At 38.7% G+C, this 27,373-nt stretch overlaps 7 protein-coding genes across 7 annotated transcripts; 4 read left to right on the forward strand and 3 right to left on the reverse strand.

The window, feature by feature from the left end:
• Positions 129 to 3,318, forward strand: LOC104731807 (GATA transcription factor 26). The gene is made up of 8 exons (XM_010451293.1): positions 129 to 431; positions 990 to 1,373; positions 1,477 to 1,876; positions 1,968 to 2,040; positions 2,140 to 2,243; positions 2,326 to 2,515; positions 2,591 to 2,711; positions 2,797 to 3,318. Exons 1-8 carry the CDS (start codon positions 392 to 394, stop codon positions 3,045 to 3,047), a joined length of 1,563 nt encoding a protein of 520 aa, XP_010449595.1. The 5' UTR covers positions 129 to 391; the 3' UTR covers positions 3,048 to 3,318.
• Positions 10,968 to 13,825, forward strand: LOC109128176. The gene is made up of 2 exons (XM_019234024.1): positions 10,968 to 11,362; positions 11,643 to 13,825. The coding sequence occupies exon 2, from the start codon at positions 11,772 to 11,774 to the stop codon at positions 12,807 to 12,809; it is 1,038 nt and encodes a 345-aa protein (XP_019089569.1). The 5' UTR covers positions 10,968 to 11,362; positions 11,643 to 11,771; the 3' UTR covers positions 12,810 to 13,825.
• On the reverse strand, positions 14,192 to 15,941 carry LOC104731808 (50S ribosomal protein L19-1, chloroplastic). The gene is made up of 5 exons (XM_010451294.2): positions 15,833 to 15,941; positions 15,433 to 15,753; positions 15,115 to 15,201; positions 14,893 to 15,026; positions 14,192 to 14,515 (listed from the first exon to the last, which is right to left on the reverse strand). The coding sequence occupies exons 1-5, from the start codon at positions 15,863 to 15,865 to the stop codon at positions 14,407 to 14,409; spliced, it is 684 nt and encodes a 227-aa protein (XP_010449596.1). The 5' UTR covers positions 15,866 to 15,941; the 3' UTR covers positions 14,192 to 14,406.
• Positions 16,346 to 18,580, forward strand: LOC104731811 (putative glycerol-3-phosphate transporter 4). Its single transcript, XM_010451296.1, has 3 exons — positions 16,346 to 17,645; positions 17,729 to 18,247; positions 18,353 to 18,580. The coding sequence occupies exons 1-3, from the start codon at positions 16,562 to 16,564 to the stop codon at positions 18,394 to 18,396; spliced, it is 1,647 nt and encodes a 548-aa protein (XP_010449598.1). The 5' UTR covers positions 16,346 to 16,561; the 3' UTR covers positions 18,397 to 18,580.
• On the reverse strand, positions 18,521 to 20,565 carry LOC104731809. Its single transcript, XM_010451295.2, has 7 exons — positions 20,173 to 20,565; positions 19,700 to 19,788; positions 19,524 to 19,599; positions 19,317 to 19,366; positions 18,985 to 19,236; positions 18,855 to 18,893; positions 18,521 to 18,756 (listed from the first exon to the last, which is right to left on the reverse strand). Exons 1-7 carry the CDS (start codon positions 20,369 to 20,371, stop codon positions 18,562 to 18,564), a joined length of 900 nt encoding a protein of 299 aa, XP_010449597.1. The 5' UTR covers positions 20,372 to 20,565; the 3' UTR covers positions 18,521 to 18,561.
• Positions 21,009 to 23,127, forward strand: LOC104731812 (ras-related protein RABD2c). The gene is made up of 8 exons (XM_010451297.2): positions 21,009 to 21,193; positions 21,743 to 21,815; positions 21,981 to 22,028; positions 22,108 to 22,155; positions 22,257 to 22,328; positions 22,416 to 22,571; positions 22,658 to 22,761; positions 22,855 to 23,127. The coding sequence occupies exons 1-8, from the start codon at positions 21,180 to 21,182 to the stop codon at positions 22,946 to 22,948; spliced, it is 609 nt and encodes a 202-aa protein (XP_010449599.1). The 5' UTR covers positions 21,009 to 21,179; the 3' UTR covers positions 22,949 to 23,127.
• LOC104731813 (H/ACA ribonucleoprotein complex subunit 1) lies at positions 23,248 to 25,575 on the reverse strand. The gene is made up of 7 exons (XM_010451298.2): positions 25,162 to 25,575; positions 24,566 to 24,869; positions 24,418 to 24,483; positions 24,190 to 24,322; positions 23,942 to 24,100; positions 23,798 to 23,848; positions 23,248 to 23,683 (listed from the first exon to the last, which is right to left on the reverse strand). The coding sequence occupies exons 1-7, from the start codon at positions 25,316 to 25,318 to the stop codon at positions 23,390 to 23,392; spliced, it is 1,164 nt and encodes a 387-aa protein (XP_010449600.1). The 5' UTR covers positions 25,319 to 25,575; the 3' UTR covers positions 23,248 to 23,389.

The raw sequence follows: 27,373 nt of genomic DNA on the forward strand, positions 1-27,373 counted from the left end.
AAAAAAAAAAAAAAAAAGAGAAAACAAAAGGATAACAAAAATTATCTTCTTGAAATTGTTCTCTTTTTCTTGCTTTGATTTTTTCAATTTTCATTAAAACTTTTTTGGAGTTTATATAAATTTTATTCTTGAATTTTTCTCATATGATTTTTTTTTCTGGGTACAGTTTGCAGAAGAAGAAAAAACATAACTTTTTGTTTTCTGGGTTCTTTATAGTTTACTAATACTTCTTTCTGGTTTGTATATTCCAATTATAGTTCAATATTAAACACAAATTTTATAAACTTAAATTTCTTTCAAAACAAAAAAAAAAAATCTCTTCTTGAAAGTCTGCAACTTTGCTCTCAAAATAACTTTTCATTTTTGAAAAAAAAAACAAAAGAGAGAGATTATGGGAAAGCAAGGACCTTGCTACCACTGTGGAGTTACAAGTGAGTGTCTCTCCAATTTCAGTTTGATTGATGAGAACAACTTTGTATGAATATATTCAACTTTTTTTTGTTCTCTGGGTGAGATGCCCTTTTTTCTGGGAAAATGATTTGGATTACATGTTTTTATAAGCTTTTTCTGTAACAAATTGTAATAACCATTGAATTATTGCATCAAAGACTTCATTGAGTCCGGAATATGGATGAGCATTTGAGAATTATGTTCCTTTTTGGTTTGTTTCTTGTTGTTTTGATCTTTAAAAAACATTAATTTGTCTCTGTGTGTGTGGAGTCTCTTGTGTTGTTGTTCTCAGTATGATTGGAATCAATGGATTAGACAACAAAGAGATGATCTTGAGATCTAAATTTTGTTCTTTTTGATGGATAAAGACTTCAGGATGTTTGGTATTTGTGATCATTGTTCTCTTGATTGATTTGGAGTTTGAAAATTTGCAGTACAAGTGTCATTCCAAGTGTTGTCTGATGAAGAACTCTTGTGTTGTCTTGATTTCAAAGCTCCAATTGCAAATTTGTGACCTTTTGTTTCTTCCTTTCAAACAGACACACCTCTGTGGCGAAATGGGCCACCAGAGAAGCCGGTATTGTGCAATGCTTGTGGATCGCGTTGGAGAACAAAAGGAACACTTGTGAACTATACACCTCTTCATTCTCGTGCTGATGGTCATGAGAGTGATGATCATCACAGGTTTCAAAGAATGAAGAGCATTTCTTTAAACTATAAGAACAAAGAGACAAAGATGCTCAAGCGGAAAGCAATTCAAGATAACAACATCATCATTAAAAGACCTGCCTTGGACTTCAATTATGGTTTGAAGAAGGCTGTGATTGAGGAGGATGCTAGTAATAGATCGAGTTCTGGTTCTGCTGTATCTAACTCTGAGAGCTGTGCACAGTTTAGCAGTGCAGATGGGAGTGAGTTAACAGGTTTTGATTACTTACTTACCTTGTTCTTCGGTTCTAGCGTCAATTTGGGATTTGAAAAAAACAGCTCCTTAGTGTCCATGTGAACTTTTTTTTTTTCTTTCAGGTCCATCTCAATCTAATGCGTGGGACACAACTGTTCCTTGTAAGAGGAGGACGTGTGTGGGCCGTCCAAAGTCCTCTTCTGTTGAAAAGCTGACAAAGGACCTTTACAATATTCTACAAGAGCAGCAATCGTCGTGTCTCTCAGTTTCATCAGAGGAAGATCTTCTTTTTGAGAATGAAATGTCAATGGTCTCTGTTGAGATTGGACATGGGAGTGTTCTGATGAAGAATCCCCACTCGTTTGCTCGAGAAGAGGAGTCTGAAGCCAGCTCGCTCTCTTCTATTGAGAACAAATCTTCCATCAGTGAAGCATACTCACATTCCGTGAAGCGTGTTGAGATTGGAGCAGAGAGAGGTTCATACTATGGTGGACAAGCAATAAAGCAAGAACAATTCAAGAGGTAAAATATTCAAATCATCAAGATATTTTATACATTAGCTCGCAATTTAGTCAAGCAAGATGAAAAATGGATCCTTTTTGATTGTTGGCAGAACCAAGTCTCAAGCTGAAAGAGTGCATGTCCTGGGGAGCCATAGTTCACCACTTTGTAGCATAGACTTGAAGGTAATTTCCAAGAAACTCTCACCAAGTCTGTTCAGTAAGTTGAAGTAAAATAAAGGACTCTGGGACTATGCTTAATTACAACAATAAACTTTATTGCAGGATGTTTTCAACTTTGATGAGTTCATAAAACAATTTACAGACGAAGAACAAAAGAAACTGATGAAATTGCTTCCTCAGATTGACTCTCATAACCTTCCTGATAGGTTCAAACTGCATTGCATTTTAAAGAACAACAAAAACCAACCGAGCAAAATTTCTAATATGTCGTATTTTTTTACTTTGCAGCCTCGGAATGATGTTCGAAAGTGCTCAGTTCAAGGACAACTTCTCTTTGTTTCAGCAGCTCATTGCTGATGGTGTCTTTGATATGTCTTCTTCCTCTGGGGCAAAACCTGAAGACATCAGGACTTTTAAAAAGCTTGCTTTGACTGATTTTAACAAATCTCGTTTGGTGGAAAGCTATTACCTCCTCAAGGTTCGGCGTACTCTTATTGAAACACTGACATATTAATAACTTTTGGCTAAAGATTCACCCGATATGTGACTGCAGGAACGAGAAAAAGAGACCGGGAATTCTGTTACTACAACTTCAAAAAGCTCAAACCCAAATGTACCTAAGAATATTGTAACCATTAAGAGGCGATGTGAAGACCAAGCTCAATTAAAGTCAGGTCAGTGTTAAGGAACATTTTAATCAGTCTTGTTGATTCTGCAATCATTCTTTGTGGTTTGTTGATTTTCTTGTTTTGGTCACAGAGTCAAGGGGGCTAATGAGGAGCCCCAAAAGGGTTATAAAGATGAAAGCAAGCCATGAAAGCAAAGTTTTGACAGAGAACAATGTCTCATGCTTCAACCCAAGAAGCTTGGCTTCTGTGTTTGCACAAGAAGGTGGTGGCTCTGCAGTGTTTGGCTATGAAGGTAATTGCAGTTCCGATCAAGACCTCCTTCTTCTGGACTTGCCGTCAAACGGTTCTTTTCCTCAAGCAGAGCTGCTTCACCAAATCTAAGAGGTTAAAGCTTCTTCAGACCTCATTGTGCTTCTCAGAGCTAAAGAAATGATTTTTAAGCTCTCTTGGTTGATGAGAGAGACTCTTAGGCTTTCTGAGATAACGACCAAATGAGGTTTCTGCTATGGAAACTGGAATTTGCAGACTTAAAAAGAAAGATATTTATTTTTTAGTCTTGGGCTTTTCTTTGGGTGGTTAAGTTTATAAAGGTGGGTCTTATATAATACATATATTGATATATATACATACATAAAGCCTCTTCTCTTGCATCTCTTTCAGTGACCCCCTTTTTACTCTAAAGTTCCTTTTTCTTTTGATTTCTTTTCTTGGACTTTTGATTGCTACTGCATCTTTTTTTGTATAGGATGAAAAGATACTTTAATGAAGTATCATGTTAACCTCCCCAAATGCAGAAAATGGAGTAAATTAAGTACTGTACTAGATTTTTGAGATTAGTGCAAATACCTAGTATAAACTAGAAAAGAATTCCTCTTTTTTTTTTTTTTTGTGTAAAAAGATTAAATAGTAGTTTTACTCATTTTTCTACCACTGAAATTACCACAGATATTCAATTTTAACACTTAGAAATTTCTACGTTAGCATAGTTAAGATGTTTTCCTCAAACATCTTTGGATTGATTACAAATGAAGTTGTTACGGATAAAGTGATTGAAAAACGAGTTGATAAAAAATCATTAATATTGAACTTGTTATATGCGTTGACTGAAAATTGGCAGCTTTTCTTTAGCAATTTGTTTCAAAATAGTTTATTAAATTTACATATTTACAGATTATAGAAATTATATGATATTAATGTTGAACTTAAAATGTTAAAGAGAGAGAAATATTATATATATATATATATATATTTGTATATAAACAGATTAGTCTATTGTTAGATAAAATTACAAATCTTTTTCTACAAAATGATAAAGAATAAGGAAAAATATAAAACTGTATATCTAATTGAGTTTTCTTTTGATATTTGATTAGAATTTTTGCTAAATCCCTTCATCCTTTAACATGCTATATAACTTTAGTATGATATAACTAGAAAAATATTGTGTCAATAAAATGATCTTCCAACATACATATGATTTTGACCCAAAATTATCACAATTATGACTGACCAGAAACGATGGCAAGCTTTTCAGTATTTTGCTAGAAAAGTTTACACAAGCAGCAAGCTACGGGAGTAAAATAAAAAAGGCGAAAAGGACAATTTAGTTGTAGGAATAACTTTTCCTTTTTTATATTTCTATTTTGAAGATATTGTTACGTAAAAAACACGAATAACTCCTTCCATTGTTATATTTATATTTTTGAAGATATATCTATCTTTCAAGTTTCAAACATAAAAAAATGTTTACAAGTAGAAAAAAATAAGGACTTTCATATGCTCTTGCACAAATTAGGAGTTTGGGAATAAATTAAAACAAATAGAAAGCATTGCTAAATTAGGAGTTTGGGGATTTATCTATAAATAGGGAAGTACGAGCTCATAACCAAATACCTCTTACGTGTGAAACAAGTTTTAAAATTCTGAGCAATGTACCAAAGCGACAAGAACCCTAATCGGCATCTGGTGATTCCCTAGTTGTCGGAGCTTTGTCCGGACTTGTTACGTAGTATCTTCAAACATTTGAGTTTAACAAATCTTAATCGAGCAAAATCAGTTTGTAGGTCATGGAACTCTGCTTCGAGAGGGTGCGTCCCCAAACGAAATCAGATTCAGTGGCTGATACTCTTCCCTCGAGAAAAATGAAACCAATAATAGCAATAGCTGTTCTTTATTCATTCCAGATGATAAAGACAAAGTTTACAAGACTCGAGATCTTGGTGTTGACTTTGCACGTAGTCTTTGTCTTGCGGGTTACGGTAGCTGGTTTGAGTTGTTCCTAATATTTGACTATCTTTGCCTCTACATTCTCAATCCCTTGACTTTAGAGAGGATTGACCTACCACATTCACCCTCCCATTTTTCCCCTCATGATATGATCGTGGCAAGCAAGGAGTCAGAGGCTGCAGAGCAACCGGAGGTGGTGGGAAGGATCACTCGTTCAAGAGCTAAGGAGAGGGCCAAGGAAGCTCATGCACTCATGGTGACGGGTCATTCAACCTACCAAGGATCCAAGTCTTCAACATATCCAACCTGAAGACTTCACCCGGTAATGATGACTAGGTAACTTAGGTGAGAAGTTTGTACTCTTTTTCCCATAGCTGAGTTTTGTCCCAATGGGTTTTCTCAGCATGGTTTTTAATGAGGCAAATGGATCACTACGTCGAGTTATCTAGAAGTCATTACCAATGGGGAATAATGTACTTCTGTACTAGTTCAAGTGACTTCTGTACTACTACAGGTCACTTAGACGTTTTGCTGTTTTCTTATTTCCTTAAAACGTTTTGTTGTTTTATTTTTAACTTCCTGCTGTTTGGAGTGTCGAGCCTAGGGTTAATTATAAAACCCACAGCCACGCCTCCTTTGTTCTTTAGCGAAGAATGATGTTGTGACATGAATTGTTGATCTTTCTTCCTCAATTTGATTTCTTGAATGCGTTCTTGAATTCTGGGTTTCTAAACACTTTGTGACATAGAAACTCTTCACTTGTTTCGTTCCATACAACCACCTAAACATCTATCTCCATCAAACCATTTTTTTCTTCCTTCGATCTTCACACATCATCACCCAAAAACCATCCGTTCATCATCACATTCCATCCACATCACCTATCACTCGGTTATCAGCCTTCATTAGAGTTCAATCCTAGGGGAAATCCTATCATGTGGTATCAGAGCCAACTCTTTGCCAAGGCTAAGCAATTCTGAAACCCTAATCTCGTTTTTGTTGTTAAAATTCGTTTGTTTAGTTTTAGGGTTTGTTTTTGTTGATTCGCTTGTGTCTAGATCGAATAGGGTTTAAATTTGTTTTTGTTGATTCGTTTGTGTCTAGGTCTAATAGGGTTTAGTTATTGTTGATTCGTTTGAGTCTAGGTCAAGTTTTGTGAGTTTAGGATTTAGTTTTGTGTTGTTCAAAATTAGACTGCAAATTAGGGTTTTTTTTTTCTTTTCGAAATTGTTCATTATAGGGTTGGTATCGATCGATTCTCTTGTAGTTTTGTTCGATATTAGGTCTATATCCGTGAGTCTATTGTTTAAAATTCAGAGTCTTAGAGTTTATTTTCGTTTTCTCATTCAAAGAACAATTTACTGCGAGTTTCTTCTTTAATTTGCAGGTACAATGGAGCTATCTCCAGAGGCTATGGAAGCTTTGAACCAAGCCATGTCTAAGCAAATAGCAGAAGCAAACAAGTTAATGTCTACTCAGTTTCAGCAACAGATGGAGCAGCTCAGTAACAAGTTTGAGAAACAGTTCAAGGACATAGCTCACGCATCTAGTGCTTCAGAACAGAGTTCTACAGAACCGCCTAGTCCTAATGAGGCCCTTCGTTTAGCTAAAGGAAAGGCTCATGTGGGAACCTCTTCAAAGCATACACGGATCAGGACAGCTAAGTCACCTACTGGAGGAAGAGAGACTTGTTTCAATCAGAGAAGAGACCTTCAAGGTACAGAAAGAGGAAACCGTAGGACTGGTAGAGAACATATACGCCCACGACGAGCTGAACAAGTAGCTGGGCATCGAATCTACTTTGATACAGATAGAGAGTATTTTGAAGAAGAAGAAGTTTCAGATCATAGTCAAGAGACAATGAGGAGAAACCGAAACAGAGATCATGGCAGGGATTATGAACCTTTGAGGCAGCAGCTGAAGCACCTTAAAATTCAATATCCTTCTTTCCATGGAACCAATGATCCAGAAACTTATCTAGACTGGGAAAGGAAGATGGAATCCAACTTTCAGATTCAAGGCACTTATGAGTTGAACAAGGTGAAGATAGCCATCTCCGAATTCAGTGGTTATGCTTTGTTGTGGTGGGAGCAGTTGGGACTTTCTAGACATCGACAGAGAGAGCCTGCCATCACTACATGGGAACAGCTAGTCACGCAGATGAGGAAGAAGTTTGTGCCTACACACTACCAGAGAGAGATTCTTAACAAGCTGAGGCGTCTCACTCAAGGCACTAAATCTGTAAGAGACTACTATCAGGAGCTGGAAACGCTTATGATCAGAGTTGATTTGAGGGAAAGTGAAGACATGGTTATGTTTAGGTTTCTTGGAGGTTTGAACAGAGAGATTCAAGACAAGATAGAGCTGCAGAACTATGAAGATGTGCAAGAAATGGTACATAAGGCAGAGTTGATTGAATCGCAGATCAAGAGAAAGGGAGTGAGGTCTACGTTTACGCCTGGCATGTCCAAGCCGAGATAGTTCAGTAAACCTNCTGGGAAAGGAAGATGGAATCCAACTTTCAGATTCAAGGCACTTATGAGTTGAACAAGGTGAAGATAGCCATCTCCGAATTCAGTGGTTATGCTTTGTTGTGGTGGGAGCAGTTGGGACTTTCTAGACATCGACAGAGAGAGCCTGCCATCACTACATGGGAACAGCTAGTCACGCAGATGAGGAAGAAGTTTGTGCCTACACACTACCAGAGAGAGATTCTTAACAAGCTGAGGCGTCTCACTCAAGGCACTAAATCTGTAAGAGACTACTATCAGGAGCTGGAAACGCTTATGATCAGAGTTGATTTGAGGGAAAGTGAAGACATGGTTATGTTTAGGTTTCTTGGAGGTTTGAACAGAGAGATTCAAGACAAGATAGAGCTGCAGAACTATGAAGATGTGCAAGAAATGGTACATAAGGCAGAGTTGATTGAATCGCAGATCAAGAGAAAGGGAGTGAGGTCTACGTTTACGCCTGGCATGTCCAAGCCGAGATAGTTCAGTAAACCTGCCTTCACCAAGGACAGCAAACCCGTGACAGCCACAGTCAAAGAGGAGGTTAATATCGATTACAAGCCCAAGAGTAGCACCTCTACAAGTCATATCAGGTGTTTCAAATGCCAAGGAATGGGGCATTATTCCAGAGACTGTCCTAACAAGAAGATGTTTCTTCTTCAAGAAGGAGGAGAGATTGTGCCAGTAGACAGTTCAGAAAGTGAACTAGAGCCTGAACATGAAGAAGAAGAACCAGCAGTCATGGGAGAGATGTTAGTAGCACGCAGAGCTTTAAGTGTTCAGATGCATCCAGATGATAGAGGTCAGCGTGAGAACCTATTTCACACACGGTGTATGGTTCAAGACAAGGTCTGCACCTTGATCGTTGATGGTGGAAGCTGTACTAATGCAGCTAGTGAAGAGATGGTACAGAAGCTTAATCTCAAGACTACTTCACATCCGAGACCTTATCAGCTACAATGGTTGAACAACAAGGGAGCTTTGACAGTCACACAACAAGTGATGGTGAAACTAGCGATTGTGAAGTATGAGAATGAGCTACTTTGTGATGTCATTCCAATGAAGTTAAGTCATATCCTTTTGGGAAGACCATGGCAGTTCGACAGAAGAGTGTTTCAAGATGGCTACACCAACAAGCAGTCATTTGAGTTCAAAGGACGCAAGGTCACTCTTCTACCACTTACACCCAGCGAAATTTACAAGGACCAGCTTCACATGAACCGCAAGGATACAGAGAAAGTGTCTCACAGCCTGTACATCAATCACAGCGAGTTCAACAAGCTATTTGAGCCAGAGATGACTACATTCAAGTTTGGGTATAAAGAGACACTCACCAGCACTAAGCCAGCAGAAGAGCTTCCACGCGAGATCATAGAGGTTTTAGAGGCGTACAAGGATGAGTTTCCAGAAGAGATATCTCCAGGTTTGCAGACACTACGTGGGATAAAGCATCAGATCGAACTGGTACCAGGTTCAGCTCTATCGAACAGACCAGCTTACAGCACCAATCCAGTAGAAACTAAAGAGCTTCAGAAGCAAGAAGAAGAGCTGATGAGCAAGGGACACATTAAAGAGAACCTCAGTCCAAGTGCAGGTAAGGATAATGTAGTCACAGATACATTATCCAGGAGGTACACTCTCATTTCTACTTTATCTTCTAAGCTAGTAGGACTTTATGAGACTGACCTCGATTTTGCTGAGAGCTATGGCAAATGCCATAAGTTTGTTTTTGAAAACTACTATAGGCAGGATGGGTATCTGTTCTTAAATGATAGATTGTGCATACCAAGAGGATCCATGAGAGAGATGCTGATCAGAGAAGCTCACGGAGGTGGACTAGCTGGACATTTCGGAGTGTCAAAGACTCTACTTGGACTGCAAGAACACTTCTATTGGCCTCAAATGCAGAAAGACGTTGAGAAGGTTTGTTCTAGGTGCCATATCTGCAAAATGGCGAAGGGTAAGGTACAGCCTCACAGCTTGTACACTCCTCTATCGAATCCTTCTCGACCTTGGACTCAAATTTCAATGCATTTTGTTCTTGGCTTACCTCGAACCAGAAATGGTAGAGATTCTATTTTTGTTTTGGTTGACAGGTTTAGCAAGTTGGCTCACTTCATTGCAAGTCACAAGACGGGTGATGCTGTTATTGTAGCTAACTTGTTTTTCAGGGAAGTCATAAGGAGGATCAATGACAACGCATATCAGACTGATCTTCAAGGTAAGTATACCATATCATCAACAGTCAATGTTTCTGACTTGCTCTCTTACTATGCAGATTCCGATTTGAGGACAAATCCTTTTGAAGAGGGGGAGGATGATATGATCGTGGCAAGCAAGGAGCCAGAGGCTGCAGAGCAACCGGAGGTGGTGGGAAGGATCACTCGTTCAAGAGCTAAGGAGAGGGCCAAGGAAGCTCATGCACTCATAGTGACGGGTCATTCAACCTACCAAGGATCCAAGTCTTCAACATATCCAACCTGAAGACTTCACCCGGTAATGATGACTAGGTAACTTAGGTGAGAAGTTTGTACTCTTTTTCCCATAGCTGAGTTTTGTCCCAATGGGTTTTCTCAGCATGGTTTTTAATGAGGCAAATGGATCACTACGTCGAGTTATCTAGAAGTCATTACCAATGGGGAATAATGTACTTCTGTACTAGTTCAAGTGACTTCTGTACTACTACAGGTCACTTAGACGTTTTGCTGTTTTCTTATTTCCTTAAAACGTTTTGTTGTTTTATTTTTAACTTCCTGCTGTTTGGAGTGTCGAGCCTAGGGTTAATTATAAAACCCACAGCCACGCCTCCTTTGTTCTTTAGCGAAGAATGATGTTGTGACATGAATTGTTGATCTTTCTTCCTCAATTTGATTTCTTGAATGCGTTCTTGAATTCTGGGTTTCTAAACACTTTGTGACATAGAAACTCTTCACTTGTTTCGTTCCATACAACCACCTAAACATCTATCTCCATCAAACCATTGTTTTCTTCCTTCGATCTTCACACATCATCACCCAAAAACCATCCGTTCATCATCACATTCCATCCACATCACCTATCACTCGGTTATCAGCCTTCATCAGAGTTCAATCCTAAGGGAAATCCTATCACCTCACTATATAAAACAATGCAGCATAGCTTGTCTCTGGATAGACTACATAAGCAAAGATTACCGGGTTGTTTGGATCGTAGAACTCAATATGGTGTTTTACCAAGAAGAATGATGATATTTGGCGAGACGTTCACGTTAGTTTCCCTCCATTGTGTAAGCAAGTTGTCTATAGTCCCAAAGATCACAAGGTTTACATTTATTCTCGTTATGATTATCTCTATGTTTGAGATTTCTCTAGTGATATACCACGCAAAGATAAGTATGGACTCGGTTTTTGTGATGAATGCTACACTCTGGACCAAAAGAACTATCGGCACGGGTCGTGGATACAGATTACAATGATATAGTATAATGGGAGTCTGCACGTGTGGTCAAAGATAAGAAGAAGAAGTAAAGCACGTGAGAAAAGGCAGCTGGAGTCGTAACGGAATAAGATTGTCAACGTCACGGAACGGGAACACCACCGTTTGTTTACTCTCTATAAGAGCATTGTTAGCTCATCACTTATGATTATGCAAAATCTGAAATTGTAAACTCTCTCTAGAATCTTCTAGACTTTATCTTCCTCATTGTTTTGTTGAATCTCCATTGGAGATTCTTACAGATGAGATGTTGAGACTGCGTTTTTCTATGAACGTTGTGTCAAATCTATCGGTTACTTGTTCCTTTTGAATCTATTTGATCTTTTGATTCTAATCTCTGGATTACGTTATCACTGGTATCAGAGCTATCGCATCCTTGGAAAAAATGGTGGAGTCACGATTTGAGATGTTATTCAAGGAAACAGTGGGTCATGGAGCGGCGGAGATGAGCTCTCAATCGGACTCGAGTTACGCCGATCATACCAGGTTAGGGAAACTTGATTTTCCTCGATTTAATGGTGATAAAATCAGAAAGTGGTTGTTATAAGCTGAACAATTCTTCTTAATTGATCGTACTCCTGAGGAATTGAAAGTTTTTATAGCTTCAATCCATTTCGATGGTCTTGCTGCGACTTTGCATCAGTCAATTGTACAATCAATGTGGTGGAAGCATGTTAGGCTTGATTGGTGGGGTTACAAACTGTTGTTTCAAGCGAGATATAATAAGCATGTGGGTGATTCAATTGAAAAGCTGAAACTGTTGCAGGAGACTGAAGGAATTGAGGAGTATCATGCTCGTTTTGAGTTGATTAGCATTGAAGTGGAATTAGCTGAAGATTACTTGGTTGATATCTACTTGGCAGGGCTTAGAAAGGATACTCAGACGAATGTTAAAATGTTTCAACCTAAGTCTATTCAACAGTGCTTAGTGATGGGAAGGTTATATGAGAAAGTTCAAGCTCATCAGAAAAGAGAGGTTGTAAAAAAAAAGAGTGATGATTCTAAGAAAGTATCTCAGTCTCCAAATGTTTCAAGCACAGTTGAAGGGGCTTCTTTGAATAACTCTCCAGTGCATCATTACTTACCTACAGACAAAGAATCGTCTAAGGAGAAACAATCTCTTCAGCATGAGGTTTCTGTTGATGTGGAGAGCTTGTTGCAGCAAAAATTGGAGACAAAAACCTTGAATCAAGATAAGCATGAGTTGTGTGTATCACCTGGTGATCTTCCGAATGTATCTCAGTCTTTCAATGTTCCATGTGAATCTATGAGTAGGTTGAAGTGTTGGAAGTTTAAGTTCAAACCTGAAATAGTGGCTATTAAACAACAACACAATCAGGTACTTTCTTTCTTGGAACCAAGCAGTAGCTGTCACAAGGTAGCAATGGTTGTTGTTGATGATTTATCATCTGATCTTAGTGTCATGGCTGGAAATGGTAGAGAACTTACTGTTTTTCAAGTTGAATGGTCTGTTAAGGAAGAGTTTGTAAACAAATTGCAGACAGAACTAGATATATCAGTGAGGGACGAGATCAGTGAAGAAAAATTCTTCACTCATTCGCATCAGGCTGAGCATGTATGGGAACCAGGGGGATTATCCGCTAAAGAAAATCAGTGGGACTGGCAAAAACAAGGATCTATTGTACAAGGGAGATATGAACTGCAGAAGCAAACTCTACAAGACCTACAACAATTTACATTTGGTGATGAGCAGTTCCAAATAAAGCATAAATGGAGAACTGAGTGTGCTCGTCATCGGTTGCGGCACCGGCAGAAGAAGGGAAAGGGATCCAAATCTTGGAATTTTAAATTCAAGCTTGAAAAAAAGAACATACAGCACCATCATAATCAGATCCGACCTGCATCACAAGACTTTTTTAAACGGAACTTGAGAGGTTATCAAGGGGACAGAGTGCAGTGGATGTTTCAATAATCTCTTATGATGCAAGAAGAACCTGCTTTGGAGACACTTCAGAGACATAAGCTACTGGTGTTTTTAATTAAGAGTCTTTGTGTGCAGTTTGCAGTAGAAACAGAAGAGGGAATAAATACAGATAAGATGAGCAAAGATCATAAGCAACAAGGAGGTAAGCTATCTGCTGTAACTTTTAGCTGGGTTGCTGCAACATTGCAGAGTATTTCAGAGGATGCCCACATACAAAGAAGGTGCAGAATGTGGTTGAGACAAACTTTACAAGATCTGCAACAGTTTATACATGGTGAAGTGACTGATCAAATTAAGCACAAGTGGAGATTCAAGCTTTTACATATAGTTTCAGAGTTAGTCTTCAATTTGGAGAGTGTTGCAATATCACCTGCAAAATATCTTGTGCAGAAGCCATTAGTTAAGGTGGCAGGTAAATGTAAAGTGGAGCTGCAACAAATGATCATGGCTTTGAATATTCATATGCATTTTGGGATTGCAAGTCACTATGTGTGGCATCGTTGCAAAGCTCCATCTTCACAGAATTTTGACGGTCAAGTTTGGGATCCTGGAGGTTCAGTTTCAATAATCTTTGATTCAAACTGAAGTTACAATGGAGTTGTTAGCTGCAAGTCAAGATCCATGTACTGTTTTACAACTGAACCTTGTGGTCAAGATTCTTCGAACAGGGGGGCTTTGATATAGTATAATGGGAGTCTGCACGTGTGGTCAAAGATAAGAAGAAGAAGTAAAGCACGTGAGAAAAGGCAGCTGGAGTCGTAACGGAATAAGATTGTCAATGTCACGGAACGGGAACACCACCGTTTGTTTACTCTCTATAAGAGCATTGTTAGCTCATCACTTATGATTATGCAAAATCTGAAATTGTAAACTCTTTAGAATCTTCTAGACTTTATCTTCCTCATTGTTTTGTTGAATCTCCATTGGAGATTCTTACAGATGAGATGTTGAGACTGCGTTTTTCTATGAAACAGTGGGTCATATCACTTACATATTTCAGTTTTCTTATTTTGTTACCAGTAGTAATTGGCTAGAACTTCGATGGTACAGGTTTTGCAAAATAATAAATCAATTACTATGATTCAAATCTCATTAGGAGGTAGAGAAAAACAAACAAATCATAATGGACATCAACCACACCCGAATGAAGTAATTACCTATGCTGATTTATTCAATGAGACAAATTAGGGTAATACACTAATAAAAAGATGGGTTCCAGTTCCACCTTCACAAGATCAAACTCAAGATTCTGTTTTTGTTCCTGAAGACCCTCAAGAGTCAACACCCACCAAACAAACATATGCAAAGAACACAGAATCATTCATACATATTTACTAATAAAGTATCCTAAATCCTAAAAGACCATCATATATATATATATATATCATTCATCATCAAATAAGGACCAGGTCTACATTTATCAACGGAAAGTTCAACTAATCTTTGATTTACTTTCTCGCAAGAGTGTGCGCAGGCAAATGACTTACAGGCTCAAGAAGAAAGAAAAAATTCTTACAAAAACAGAGCACAAAGCGGAAGATTACTACTACCTCTGGAGGTCAAACACAGCACGGTTGATGGGTGTTCACTTGAAAGTGGACAGACGAGGAAGCTTGTCCCTCAGATAGTAAAGCCTTGCTCTTCTCACTTTTCTGTGACTCATCACTTTTATCTCTTTGATGTTGGGAGAGTATCTGTCAAATATTAAAAGATTAGGAGAATTAACACATACCAAACACTTTTCTTAATTCCCACATTTTATGAAAATAACCGAATATATTATAGGAAGTTTCTCAAGACTCGTATTATGTACAGTAGAATGAAAGATAAAAAACATGAGCAGACATGATAGTTACCATAATGACTTAGATTGCCATAACTGGGAAGGTAGAACAGCAACTAAAGACTTACTAAAGTAAACCTCTACACAGAGTCTAATTATTATTCAGGGACTTTATGTACGAAATATCAGTATCTATGTATAAACTTGGACTTATTGAAAAGCCATGAGTCAAGGTAAGGCTCAGAAGACGTGCAAATGGTAACTGGTGAGGAAAAAAAAAAGACTCACATGGGAAACACGATTTCAACACCGATACCCGCTATGATTCTCCGAATACGAATGGTAGTGTGTATGCCAGCGTTTTGTCTCGACATCACTATACCTTTGTAGATAGATAGCCTACGTCTGTTCTCAGGAACTTCCTGCAAAGCGAAACACCATATCCCACTAATATCAAAAACATCGATTCAATGCATAACATAGAGGCTTCAAAACTATTAAACAACTTACCAATTTGATCTCTACAATATCTCCTGTCCTGATTTCTGGAACAGGTCTCACTTTCTCTGAAACCTCAATTGCTTTCTTGTTCAGTATCTACACAAACAACACATAATGACACTGAATCTCCCCAATTCCTGTAAGGTAAACTACAAATCAAGAAAGCAAGTCCCTCAACTCAACACTTAACACTATTTTCCCCCAATTCTCTTCTAACATTTGTCAATTATCCAATGTGTACACAGAGACTTACTGATTCCTTGTTGAATAGTTACTAAAACACTCATAAATTGAGTTACTGATAACAAGAAAGAAAAGTTCACTTACCCCCATGACGTCTCCGAGCTTGATCCTCGGTTTTCTCATAGATTTAGCTTCACCAACTTCGACCACTTCTTCTACATTACCTTCCGCATCAACAATTCCATCAACAGCAGCTTCTTCAGGTTCAGCTTCAGCGTTATCTTCAGCTCTAACGATAAACTCCTTTCTCACCCTAGTATCGAGAGAGAGCCCAAATTTCGAACCGGAATGATTCAGAGAAAGCCTAGAAAACGAAGAATCCACTGATGGTGCGCATGATAGAAACGTAGAAAACCCTAATTTCTTCGATGATTGCGTAGGGTTTCTCGTTATCATATGCAATGCCTGAATCCACACTTAATCAATTAATTGAAAACGCCAAATACAATTACAAATTCCAAAACCTTTCGTATGATAAATATACCTGAGGAGGAAGACGATTAAAGCTCGTCGCCATAGCCCTATGTGTGTACTTCTCACACTACTTCACTCGGAGAAATGGAGGGAAGTAGTAACAAAGAAAGAGCCTTATCTCCTTATTTTGGCACGCGTGAGTGTGTTTCATCGCACGTGTGAAGTTTTTATATGGGCCTTTTTAGTGGGCCTTAATATCGTATTATATAAATAGTATATATAGTACTATGATTATATAAAGGGAAATATCAATTAGCAGGCGGTGGCTAATATTATATGGAATTGACCCGACCCAGCAGAGATACTAAAATGATGATGATGCTTACGTGAACCTATAATATATATTTGGCCCACCATACCAACACCACGTCGGTCACGCGCCGTCGCTTCAAGCGTACCAAAGTGGTCAACGTGGCGTGACAACTGTTGTTCTGCCTTTTGGCTTTACCGTAAATGAATGGACACGTGTCACATCTTAGCAGTTCACGTCTTGTTCCATGATTCTTCTACCTATCTCTCTCTCTCTCTCTCTCTCTCTCTCTCTCCCGCCAACCTCTCTCCCCCTCTGGTCTCTCTTTCTCTCTCAATCAAAAAAAATTAAATTCGTGATTCCGATTTCTCAAAAACACTAATCCATGGATTTGGGTATTTGATTTTTAATCCGTAAAAAAGCTTCATTCTTTCTTGTTCCTTCAACCCGATTTGTATCATTGAAGATTTTATCGTGTGTGTGTGAAAAATGGCGATGAATTCGAAGAGGAAAACACCACCTGGGATTGTGCTTGTTAGGAGAATCAGAGGAAGAAACTGGAGTCCTAAGACGTTTCGTTACGCGATTCTATTGATTACGTTCATCGCGTATGCTTGTTACCACGCTTCTCGTAAGCCAAGCAGCATAGTGAAAAGCGTTTTACACCCTGACTCCAAAACTAGGCCACCTCAAGAACACGACAAGCTGTTTCCATGGCCTGTGGGTAACGTGTTTGTGAAGAGAGAGATTGATGTATTAGATGAGGTTCTGTTGCATCGCAAGTCTGGTAAAGGGTGGGAGCCGTTTAATGGGAAGGATGGGACGTCTAGGTTGGGAGAGATTGATGTGGCGTTTCTTGCTTGTTACTCTATTGGAATGTATGTTGCTGGACATTTGGGTGATAGTTTGGATCTGAGATTGTTTTTGACTTGGGGTATGATTGGGAGTGGGTTTTTTGTTGGCTTGTTTGGTATGGGTTATTTCTGGAACATTCATGCGTTTTGGTTTTTTTTGGTTATGCAAATGGCGGCTGGGTTGTTTCAGGCTACAGGATGGCCATCGGTTGTGGCTGTGGTTGGGAATTGGTTTGGGAATAGGAAGAGAGGGCTTATAATGGGGATTTGGAATGCTCATACCTCTGTTGGGAACATTTGTGGTTCTTTGATTGCTGCTGGTGTTCTTCAGTATGGCTGGGGATGGTCTTTTATAGCTCCTGGTTTTGTTATGTCTTTAGGAGGAGTTCTTGTTTACTTGTTTTTGGCTGCGTACCCTGAGGATGTTGGGTTTCCGGGTATCAATTGTAATTCTGGTAAGTTCATTAAGAGAAAGCGAAGCGTTGAAGAAGAAGAAGAAGAAGAAGAAGTAGATGAAGGTTTAGAGGCAGATGTTGAAGGTGAAGGGGGTGGATCGTCAGGGACAGGGCCAGGGTCAGGGTATGAGCATAAAAGAAGTGTTGGGCTTTTGCAAGCTTGTATGATTCCAGGTGTTATACCGTTTGCATTGTGTCTCTTCTTCTCGAAGTTGGTTGCGTACACGTTCTTGTACTGGTTACCGTTTTATCTAAGCCAAACACGTAAGTTTTGTTTGTCAAAATTTCTGCATAGAACAAATGAGTTTTTAGACAATGTATCTTAGTTACTTGCTTTTGTTTTGCAGCTATTGGTGGAGAGTACGTGTCTGTGAAAACAGCAGGAAATCTCTCCACATTATTTGATGTTGGAGGCATTGCAGGAGGGATTCTTTGTGGTTACATTTCAGACAAATTTAGAGCAAGAGCTACAACTGCGGCAGCATTCATGTACGCTGCGATTCCAGCAATGCTTGTGTACCATTCCTATGGAGGTGTCTCTCAGACAGTCAACATCCTCCTCATGATGGTGGCTGGTTTGTTTGTCAATGGTCCTTATGCACTCATCACAACCGCAGTCTCAGCGGATCTTGGAACGCACAAGTCTTTACAAGGTGATTCGAGGGCGCTTGCGACTGTGACTGCCATTATTGATGGGACTGGATCTGCTGGTGCGGCTTTAGGTCCACTTTTGACAGGGTTTCTTTCGACTTTGGGTTGGCAAGCTGTGTTCTATATGTTGGTTGTTGGAGCTCTTTGTGCTGGTTTGCTTTTGACCCGTCTGGTTATTGCTGAAATTAGAGAGAAACTTGGATATGTTGATGAAGGTAACAAACAAACCTCCTATTTGAGTTTTGTTTTACTAACCAACGTGAACCCTATTGCAGAAACATTGATCCCCAAATTTATATTTATCTTTGTTTGTTTTGCAGTTCCTGCGTCTGCGTCTGAACCACTGTTAAACGAGAGAAGATGATGTAGAACAACAGAGCAGCAGGAGAGTCGGTATGAACTGAATCCATTTGTTTGCGCAAGAGTTTTGTTCTGTTATATAACTGTGAGTTTGCAGAGGTTCTTTGTATTCTGTGTTTTTTGTCAGATATTGTGAATTTTTTTTCTCATAACAAATGAAGGAATTGGCTTACAGCTGTCTTCGTCTATTTCTTCTCTGTTTTCTACGACACTCAAAGCAATCTTTGCATGGTGGTGTTTCGTCATTGTAAGGAGAAACTAATTTGAGTTTTTCGGGTGAAACTTTGAGATCTTCTATGATTATCCTTCGAAGCTTTTCGTTCTCTTCCATTACTTCATCAATGAGTTTCTGATGTTTCAGCACCTACACAATCAATAACATAACCATGAGCTAATAAAATCCTATAAAGTGTAACAGAAAGAAGAAAGAAAGAAACTTGTAGTCAAGAATGAGGACGATACCATTTGAAGCATTAAGCTCTCTGATTCTAGTTGTGTGACCTATCAATGTCATAAAACAAAAGATGGTTCAACAGACGGCTTTCTGAGATCAAAGCAGATAGGGGGAAACATTCTGTGATAGAATCGTTACCTGTCGTTCTTCCGCAGTTGTGTCTCGTTGTTTCAGAATCGGGTTGTCGAGGAAACTGTTAATCACTTTCTCAGTTCGAGTACCAAACGTTCCTGAATCAGTAGAGGAAGCCTTTTTCTTGTAAGATGTATCTGTGTCCACATGTTTCTTGTGACCGGTTACAGATCGAGACACCTGGTCTTCGTCTTCAGTTTGACTTGAGGTGGTTTCACTCGTTCTTCCAAGTTTAGTCATTAAGTTGGATGCAGTTTCCTAGGGAGATTCATAATCATGGTTTCATGTGAAGGAACAAACCGATTATTAAGGACACTTAAAGAAAGACTAGTACTTACCATAATAGAAGCTTGAAGTTTGTGTATGGCACTTGGTTTCACTGCGATGCCTGTCAATAATAGATATAAGTTGATGACAATCGCGACAGTTCAAACAAGCAATTCAAGGGATGCTAACATAACTAACAAACCTAAGTAACTCAAAATGGTCGAGCTTTTGGAACAAAATGAAGAAACAAGAAGTTTAAATTAATAGTGGAAACATACCAACTCCAAAACCATGACCAAAGCCAACTCCACAGCCAACACCTGCTTTAATGTTCCTAGCTCCCAGCTTCCTCAACTAAAGATAGCACATGTATACGCAACCAGATTCAGAAAAGCATAATGCAGGAAGATCGAAAAATGAGCACAAGCAAAGACAAGTTTTGTCTATACAGTACAGCGTTATTCACGTGGTGCGTGGCCCCTGAAAATACATCGGTTGCTCCTCTAGCTGAACGCATAACTTCCCCAACCATTGGAATACTACCTAATATGTACATCATAACAACAACATCATCGGATTAGTACTCTCACAAGTCACAATCATGATGCTGTGTGAGCCAGCCAAACCAATTACACACACGGTTTTGGACTATGAATGATAGATTAATACTGCTCTCATTCCCGAGACAATCTGATTGAAACATAGTCTTCAACAAATAATATAGCCTTCTTCTCCTAGTTTAGACAGATTGGTTTGGATAAAAGTAGAAAATGGCTAAAAAACGAACTAAACAACAGACCATAATCATCAGTGGCAAGCAATACACTAAGAATCAAATCAAACTTCCATAATCAGGTCATCTTGAACATTTCAAGGTCCCCCTCACACCTCAGAAACGCAGCAAGAAAGAGAGTATAGATAATATACCGAGATTCAAAGGTGCTCCAGTGCCGATACCAACTCCACAACCAACGCCAAATCCCGTGAAGACTTGAAGAGCTTTGAAAGCAAAAGGATTCTCAATTTTAATTCCCCCATTCGAAAACCCTAATCTTTCCTTCTTCTTCATCACCACACCATTGCTGCTGATCCTTCCACCACCGCCGCCTTTGCCGCTTTCCTCCATCTCTTTCAGTCTCTCTGTAAGTCTAAGAATACGATAATGGGAGTTCCAGAGAAAGCTAAGAATCTTCTTCTATTGATTTGATTTCCCGCCTGTTTTCCATTGCCATAGTTACCGAAATGTTGATTTGATAAAAGAGAGAGAGAGCTCAGAAATGAGAGAGAAGATGATGAGGCGTTTTCTCAAGGTCAAGCCAAATTTTTCGCCTGGTCGATCGATGAGAGAATGAATAATGGGCCTTAGTGATAAATTAGGCCCATACATTGTAAAATACAAAAGAAATTAAAATTTGTCAAGCTAAAATCTATCGAATCATATTGTAATATTTTTATTGATTTAAGATCAAGAAAATGTCTAATTTATTAACCGCCGAAATTCGAAAAACCGAATATAATTCGAACCAAAATCCAGATAGAAAACAACAGCAAATTAGATTCGAATTATTATTAGTGTCTTTAATAATTTAGTTATTTTGTTTTTGTATCGTATCGTATCGTATCGTGTGGGATCAGAGAAAAAGTGACGAGAAGTAGGAAAAGAGAAAATTGAAACTTTCTCCACCACGCATCTGCTGGGTTGGCGAAGACACGTCAGCAATTCAAAGAAAAAGACGCATTTAAACATGTTGTGATGTGTGTGGCCCTTTCTCATTTCTTAACCACGTCGTCTGCACAAACCGATCGTTCTACGTCTCTCTCCTCACCGACGAAGATCATTCACTCCCCTTTTCTCTGTTTTAATCATCGGTGGAATCCTCTCGTCTTTTTTTTCTTTTTCTTTTGGTAGATCGATTTCAGCTACGATATCAACCATGAATCCTGAATAGTAAGAACCTTCTTCTTCTTCTTCTCTTATTGTTCAGATCGAATTAGCGTCTTTGATCATTTATTGCGTGCGATGTAATTTACTTTTTCTTTCGATTTTGGTTTAGGATCGTTTTATTTATTGCAATTTTTTTATTGATGATTATGATGATGATGGCGTTGTTATTCTGATTTGATCGATTTCGATTTGGAGTCTCGTTTCGTTGGATCGGGCTTTTGATTAGATCTATACATAAAATTCGTTGAGATCTGTTGTTCATCTTAATCATCAAATTCACAGACGATTTCTCGTAGTTTGAAATTCATACTCGATTTGGATTGAAGAGCATGAGATTGCGTATTGAATTTCGTGATTACTGTGATTCGAGTTACGCTTAGAAATTCTGAGCATGAGATTGCGTTTTGTATTTCGTGATTACTGTGATTCGAGTGACGCTTAGAAGTTCTGAGCATGAGATGTGTGTTTTGAAATATAAGAGCTGGAGAAATTATCAGAAATGCTTATTATTGATGTGTGTCTTATTCGTCTTTATACTCTTTTGATCTGCAGTGACTACTTGTTCAAGCTTTTGCTTATTGGTGATTCTGGTGTTGGAAAGTCATGCTTGCTTCTAAGGTTTGCTGTAAGTAATTTCATCTCTCTTTACACTCTCTTTTCGAGATTAATTGCCACAACCTTTTTTGAGCTTCTGAGAATCAGATGCTGGACATTAGTACATGCTTCACATTAGTCAATTGCAATCATTAAGCTCTACTTAAGTGGTTGTCACAATTTTTTTTGGTTATAGGATGATTCCTACCTGGATAGCTACATCAGTACCATTGGTGTTGACTTTGTAAGTCTCTTACACTTATCTTATTATTCGTCATGCTTTGAATCATGAAGGTTTTAATTTTGTAATGATGTTATTGCAGAAAATCCGCACAGTTGAACAAGATGGAAAGACCATCAAACTCCAGATTGTAAGTTGTCATACTCGAGTAGTGTCTGTGTCACAATCACTTGTAATATTTTGTATGCGAATATGATCATACTCTACTTATTACGATCATCATATATGCAGTGGGATACGGCAGGCCAAGAACGTTTCAGAACGATCACCAGCAGTTACTACAGAGGAGCTCATGGAATAATTGTATGTTCATTATCATAGTTATGTTATCTCCATGATATCCGACATCCATCAATGAGACTGAACTATTGGATTTTCATTTCTTGTCAGGTGACTTATGATGTAACAGATCAAGAAAGCTTCAACAACGTCAAGCAATGGCTAAATGAAATCGACCGCTACGCTAGTGAGAATGTTAACAAGCTACTGGTTGGGAACAAGTGTGATCTCACATCACAGAAAGTTGTATCCACTGAGACAGCCAAGGTAATATTATCATAATATACTACATTAAGGTGTTTTTACAGTCTTGTCTTGCGGACTTTACTGAACTGTTTGTTCTGCCAACACAGGCTTTCGCAGATGAACTTGGAATCCCATTCTTGGAAACAAGTGCCAAGAATGCTACCAATGTCGAAGAAGCTTTCATGGCCATGACTGCTGCCATCAAGACAAGGTAAACTCAGTCATTGCCAAGCTCAAGCTCAAGCTCAAGCTCATGCACTGGTTACAGTTGTTAATCAGCCTTTAACCCGGTTTTGTCTTGCAGAATGGCAAGCCAACCTGCAGGAGGATCCAAGCCACCAACAGTCCAGATCCGAGGACAACCTGTGAACCAGCAATCAGGCTGCTGCTCCTCTTGATTCGATTTGGTAACACCTTAACATATATTATCATTCGTTTGCATGTAAGACATCTGGATATCGTTGCTTTCTTATATCTTTTTGTATTTGGTTTTTCATTTCTCCACGTATGTCTAAAAGCTTTGAAATTCTTTGTAATGGTACTTGGAACAATAAACTCCTTTAGTAAAGTTTCTTCATGCTTATCAAAGAGTTGTAGAACAAATAAGAAACTAATTGAAATAAATTAAAAACCTGAAAAATTACAGCAAAATTGGAAACTGAATTTTAGGTAACTTGTTTAATTTGAAAAAAAGGTGGGTTCGTAACACGAAAATCCTTCAGCTCTCTCATGGGAAAAGTATATCAATAACAATGAAATCAGAAGAACAAAATCCAAACCGAGTGAGAGATTACAGCGACAAAAGAGACCATACGGAAGCGGAACCAAACCCGACAGTCTTACTTACCCAAAGTAGGGAACTGTGCAGTGTCCTCAATGGCCGGTGCAGCAGGTTCTCTGTATCTCGGGTTTCCTCCTCTTTGTCCACGTCCTCCCTCATTGGCTGGGGCTCTGTAATTCTGGTTTCCTCCTCCTCTTTGTCCACGTCCTCCCTCATTGCCTGGGCCAGCAGCTTCTCCGTTCTTCTGGTTTCCATCTCGTTGCCCACGTCCTCCTCTTCCACCACGGTAACCACCTCTTGGGTAGTACCTTTCTCCATTTGCAGGTTTCAGAAACTCATTTATGCTCAAAGACTACAACACCAAAAAAAAGTAAAAGCAATGAGACAGAATTCGAATGAAATGCATAATGCTTCTCTTTTTACTAGTAACTAAATTAAATGAGAAAAACATTGGTAAACTAGAAACCTTCTTGGTCTTCTCTTCTCTCTCAGTAACACGCTTGTCCTTCTCTGTTCCCTGAAAATACAATTTCAAGGTTCGATAAGTACAGACTCAAGTAGACTAGAAAAATATACTATAAAGTGGAAAAGGGGTCGTCCAGATATATACCAGCTTGATGAAGACTTCATCGTTGTTGCTCTTTTTGCTTGAGAGCTGTTGCATGGCCTCAAAAGCTTTTGTGTCAACCTTCCTCTCCTCAACCTTGGTCGCTTGCAGAGCTTTCTTCTTCTCCTCCAAAACCTTCTCATACTCTTCCAAAGTCATCTCCTATAAACAGCAAATTTGCATTAGAAAACCAAACATTCTTCTCAAGGTGTTAATATACACATATATGACTTCAAAAGATGATACTGTACCTTGTTCTCAGGCTCTTTCTCTGGTTGCTCTTCAGCAGGTGTCTCTTTGTTTGCATCAGTTGCTTCACCTTCACCACCTTGCTTGTCAACAGTCACATTCTTCTCCACCGCAGCTGTGGATTCATCAGTCACCCTAGAGATTCGAAGAATACGAGTTCATTATCAAACACCGACAAAACAGAAAAGACACATTTTCAAAGAACAACCTATTTTAAATAGAATACTTACGGAGCAATATCATCTTCAGTTGTTCCCCAGTTCCCACGGCCAGCACCATCACGTTTAAACTCACTTCTACTCAACAATAAGTTTACCATTACAAACCACACGAAACCAACCAACCAGGACAAGACTAGCAATTAAGAAGATTGCTTACCCGTGACCAGTTCCACTGTGACGCTCAAAGTTCCTACGTGGGCGTTCAAACTCACCTGATTCACCATTGTTGAAGCCTCCACGACGAGCACCGCGATCACCACGGTATCCACCAACAGACCCACCACGTCTAGCTCCATCTCCTTCTTCTGAGCGCCTGTTGTAGCCTCCACCATATCCGTTTTCATTGGCAGGAGCATCAGTGTTCCTGGAATCCCTGTTGTATCCACCACCTCTGCCACGACCATTACCTCCTCCTCGTCCACCTCCACGACCTCCAGCAGGACCGTTCCTGGCCTCCCTCACTACTCAAATCCAAGAAAATGTAACATCTGATTAATTAAACTATATATGAAAAATGTAACATTTTCATTGAATACATATCTCTACAACGACCAATCTAATCAATCATATCTGAATTTTGATTCAGGAAAATGCAAAGATTCTCATATCATCACCACACCAATCAACAAGTTTGACTTACACACTAAATCAAAGACTGAGCAACACATCCAACTATATACTAATCTATCAGACTCTAATCTAATATAAAACTTCAGAAAAATGAATAAAAGATAACAAGAAAAAAAAACTTACCAGCTTGAGTAGGAGGAGCAGGCTTGGTTGGAAACTTGCCAGACTTGGCAGGCTGAACGGGAGCAGCTTTCTCAACCTTCAATGGCTTAGCCGCAACGATTTGGCTAGGATCCTCTGAGTCATCGTCCAAGAGATCAAAAGGGTTCAAAGTCGCCATTTTTTTCCCGGTCCGATTGAATCGAAAGAGAAACTAGTCCGGAGATTATTTAAGAGGGGTTTTGTGGTTGAAGATTTGAAAAAACCTTATTGACTACACGAATCCATGAAGAAAAATCAGAATTAGAATCGAAGAAATGATCCGGACAGCGTTGTTTAGACGCCCAAGAAAGTAAGTGCGACAAGAAAGAGACTTGGAGAGAATAAGCTGCGAGAGAAAGAAATACAAAACCCTAGATTGATGTATGAAGTATACTCTAAAAACCTAATCTTCTTTAAAACAGCTTTTTATATTCGCCTAATGGACTATTTAATGGGCTTAGGCCCAACAATTATTTTGGTTTTTTTGGCAATTTTTTTTTTTGTTTATCAACCTATGTAATGTTTTGTATTTATGTTTAAGATTCTGTTAGGCGTCAATGGGAGTGTCCGGTTAAAAGACAAATAATGTAGATGTTTAGACATTTTAATTTTACTGAGTGTTAAGAGGTTTGAAACTATGAGAGAAAATGTTGGTAGGCTTTTTTTTTTTTTGTTTTAGCTAAAATGAAGTGTCAAATGGTGATCGAAATACACTCACATAACAACCATAATCATTTTTGCAGCGCTTACTAAATTTTATGAAATTTTCTAAATCGAGTTTACTAATAATAAAGTTTTTTTTTTCTTAGGAGAAAGATTTAACGTAAGTTTATTTTTTTCAACAAAAGATGAAGAGGGGTGTATTCAACTTGACATTTTAAATGATTTGTATAAGATTAATAAATCCTATGTTATTCAATAGAAGATTTTTAAAAGTTTTCTGAAATTCTCTGTTATTCAATCATGGATTTTTAAAAATCTCTTGAAATTCATTGTTATTAAATCAATGATTTACTGTTATTCAAAACAGTTTGTAGATTTGGATTTTAATAAAATTTTGGGATTCTGGAAGATTTGAGAGGATTTCTTTAATTAAAAATACAGAAATCCAAATCTCATAGTTTTAGGTGGGATTTGAAAGAATTTTATAATAAATCATATTAACTTCTCTAAAATCATCAAAATTGTTTAAAATCTCACAGAAACTAAAATCACTTGGAATATTAAATTGAATACACTCCCTAAGTAAAGTTTAAACTTCCTCTAGTCAAATTCTTGTTCAGTACATTCTCTAAATAACTATTTTTTTTGGATATTTTTGCTTTAAATTTCAGAATCTTAGTTCTGTAAGGTGTCATCTAAGATCTTCTTTTATGAGAATGTGCCCCGGGAAGTTGGGGTTTTGATTAGTGAGGCGAGTGGCATAAAGTCAACTAAGGAGCTGGGGAAATATCTTGGAATGCCTATTTTGCATAAGAGAATCAACAAGGAAAGTTTTGGTGATGTTGTGGAGAAGGTCTCATCACGTCTAGCAGGATGGAAGGGCCGGTGTTTGAGCTTTGCAGGAATACTTACCTTAACCAAGTCGGTTCTCTCGTCTATTCCGGTGCATACCATGAGTACCATTATATTGCCAAAAGCAACTCTGGAGAGTTTGGACAGAGTGTCTCGTGACTTTCAGTGGGGGAGTTCTGCAGAGCAACGTAAAACACATCTGGAAGAGAGTCCGCTTGCCTAAGGGTGAAGGGGGACTAGGTATCCGTGCAGCGGGAGACATGAATAAAGCTCTAATTGTGAAAGTTGGTTGACAGCTTTTACATGATCTGACGTCCTTGCTAGAGTGGGTATATGGAAACTTAGAAAGTCAATCTGATGTTTCTGGTGGTGCCTGGGCCACGATGTTTGCTATGGCGTTAAGGTGGGCCTGGAAATGGCGGTGTTGTAATGTTTTTGGGGGTACTCAGACATGTATAGGGTCTGTTTTATCAAGGATCTGGCAAGTGAGGTAAGGGTGGCTAATACAAGGAGGCTTGAACGGGTTCCTTGAGGAATTTGGGTGGATAGAGAGATAGGTTGGGAATTACCAACACATGATTGGTATAAGATGAACATTGATGGAGCTGCAAAGGGCAATCCGGGACTGGCTACAGCTGGTGGTGTGTTGTGAGATAGTACCTGGAGCTGGTGTACAGGT

The sequence above is a fragment of the Camelina sativa genome, chromosome 12 (genome assembly GCF_000633955.1).
Source record: "Camelina sativa cultivar DH55 chromosome 12, Cs, whole genome shotgun sequence".
Lineage (NCBI taxonomy): Eukaryota > Viridiplantae > Streptophyta > Magnoliopsida > Brassicales > Brassicaceae > Camelina > Camelina sativa.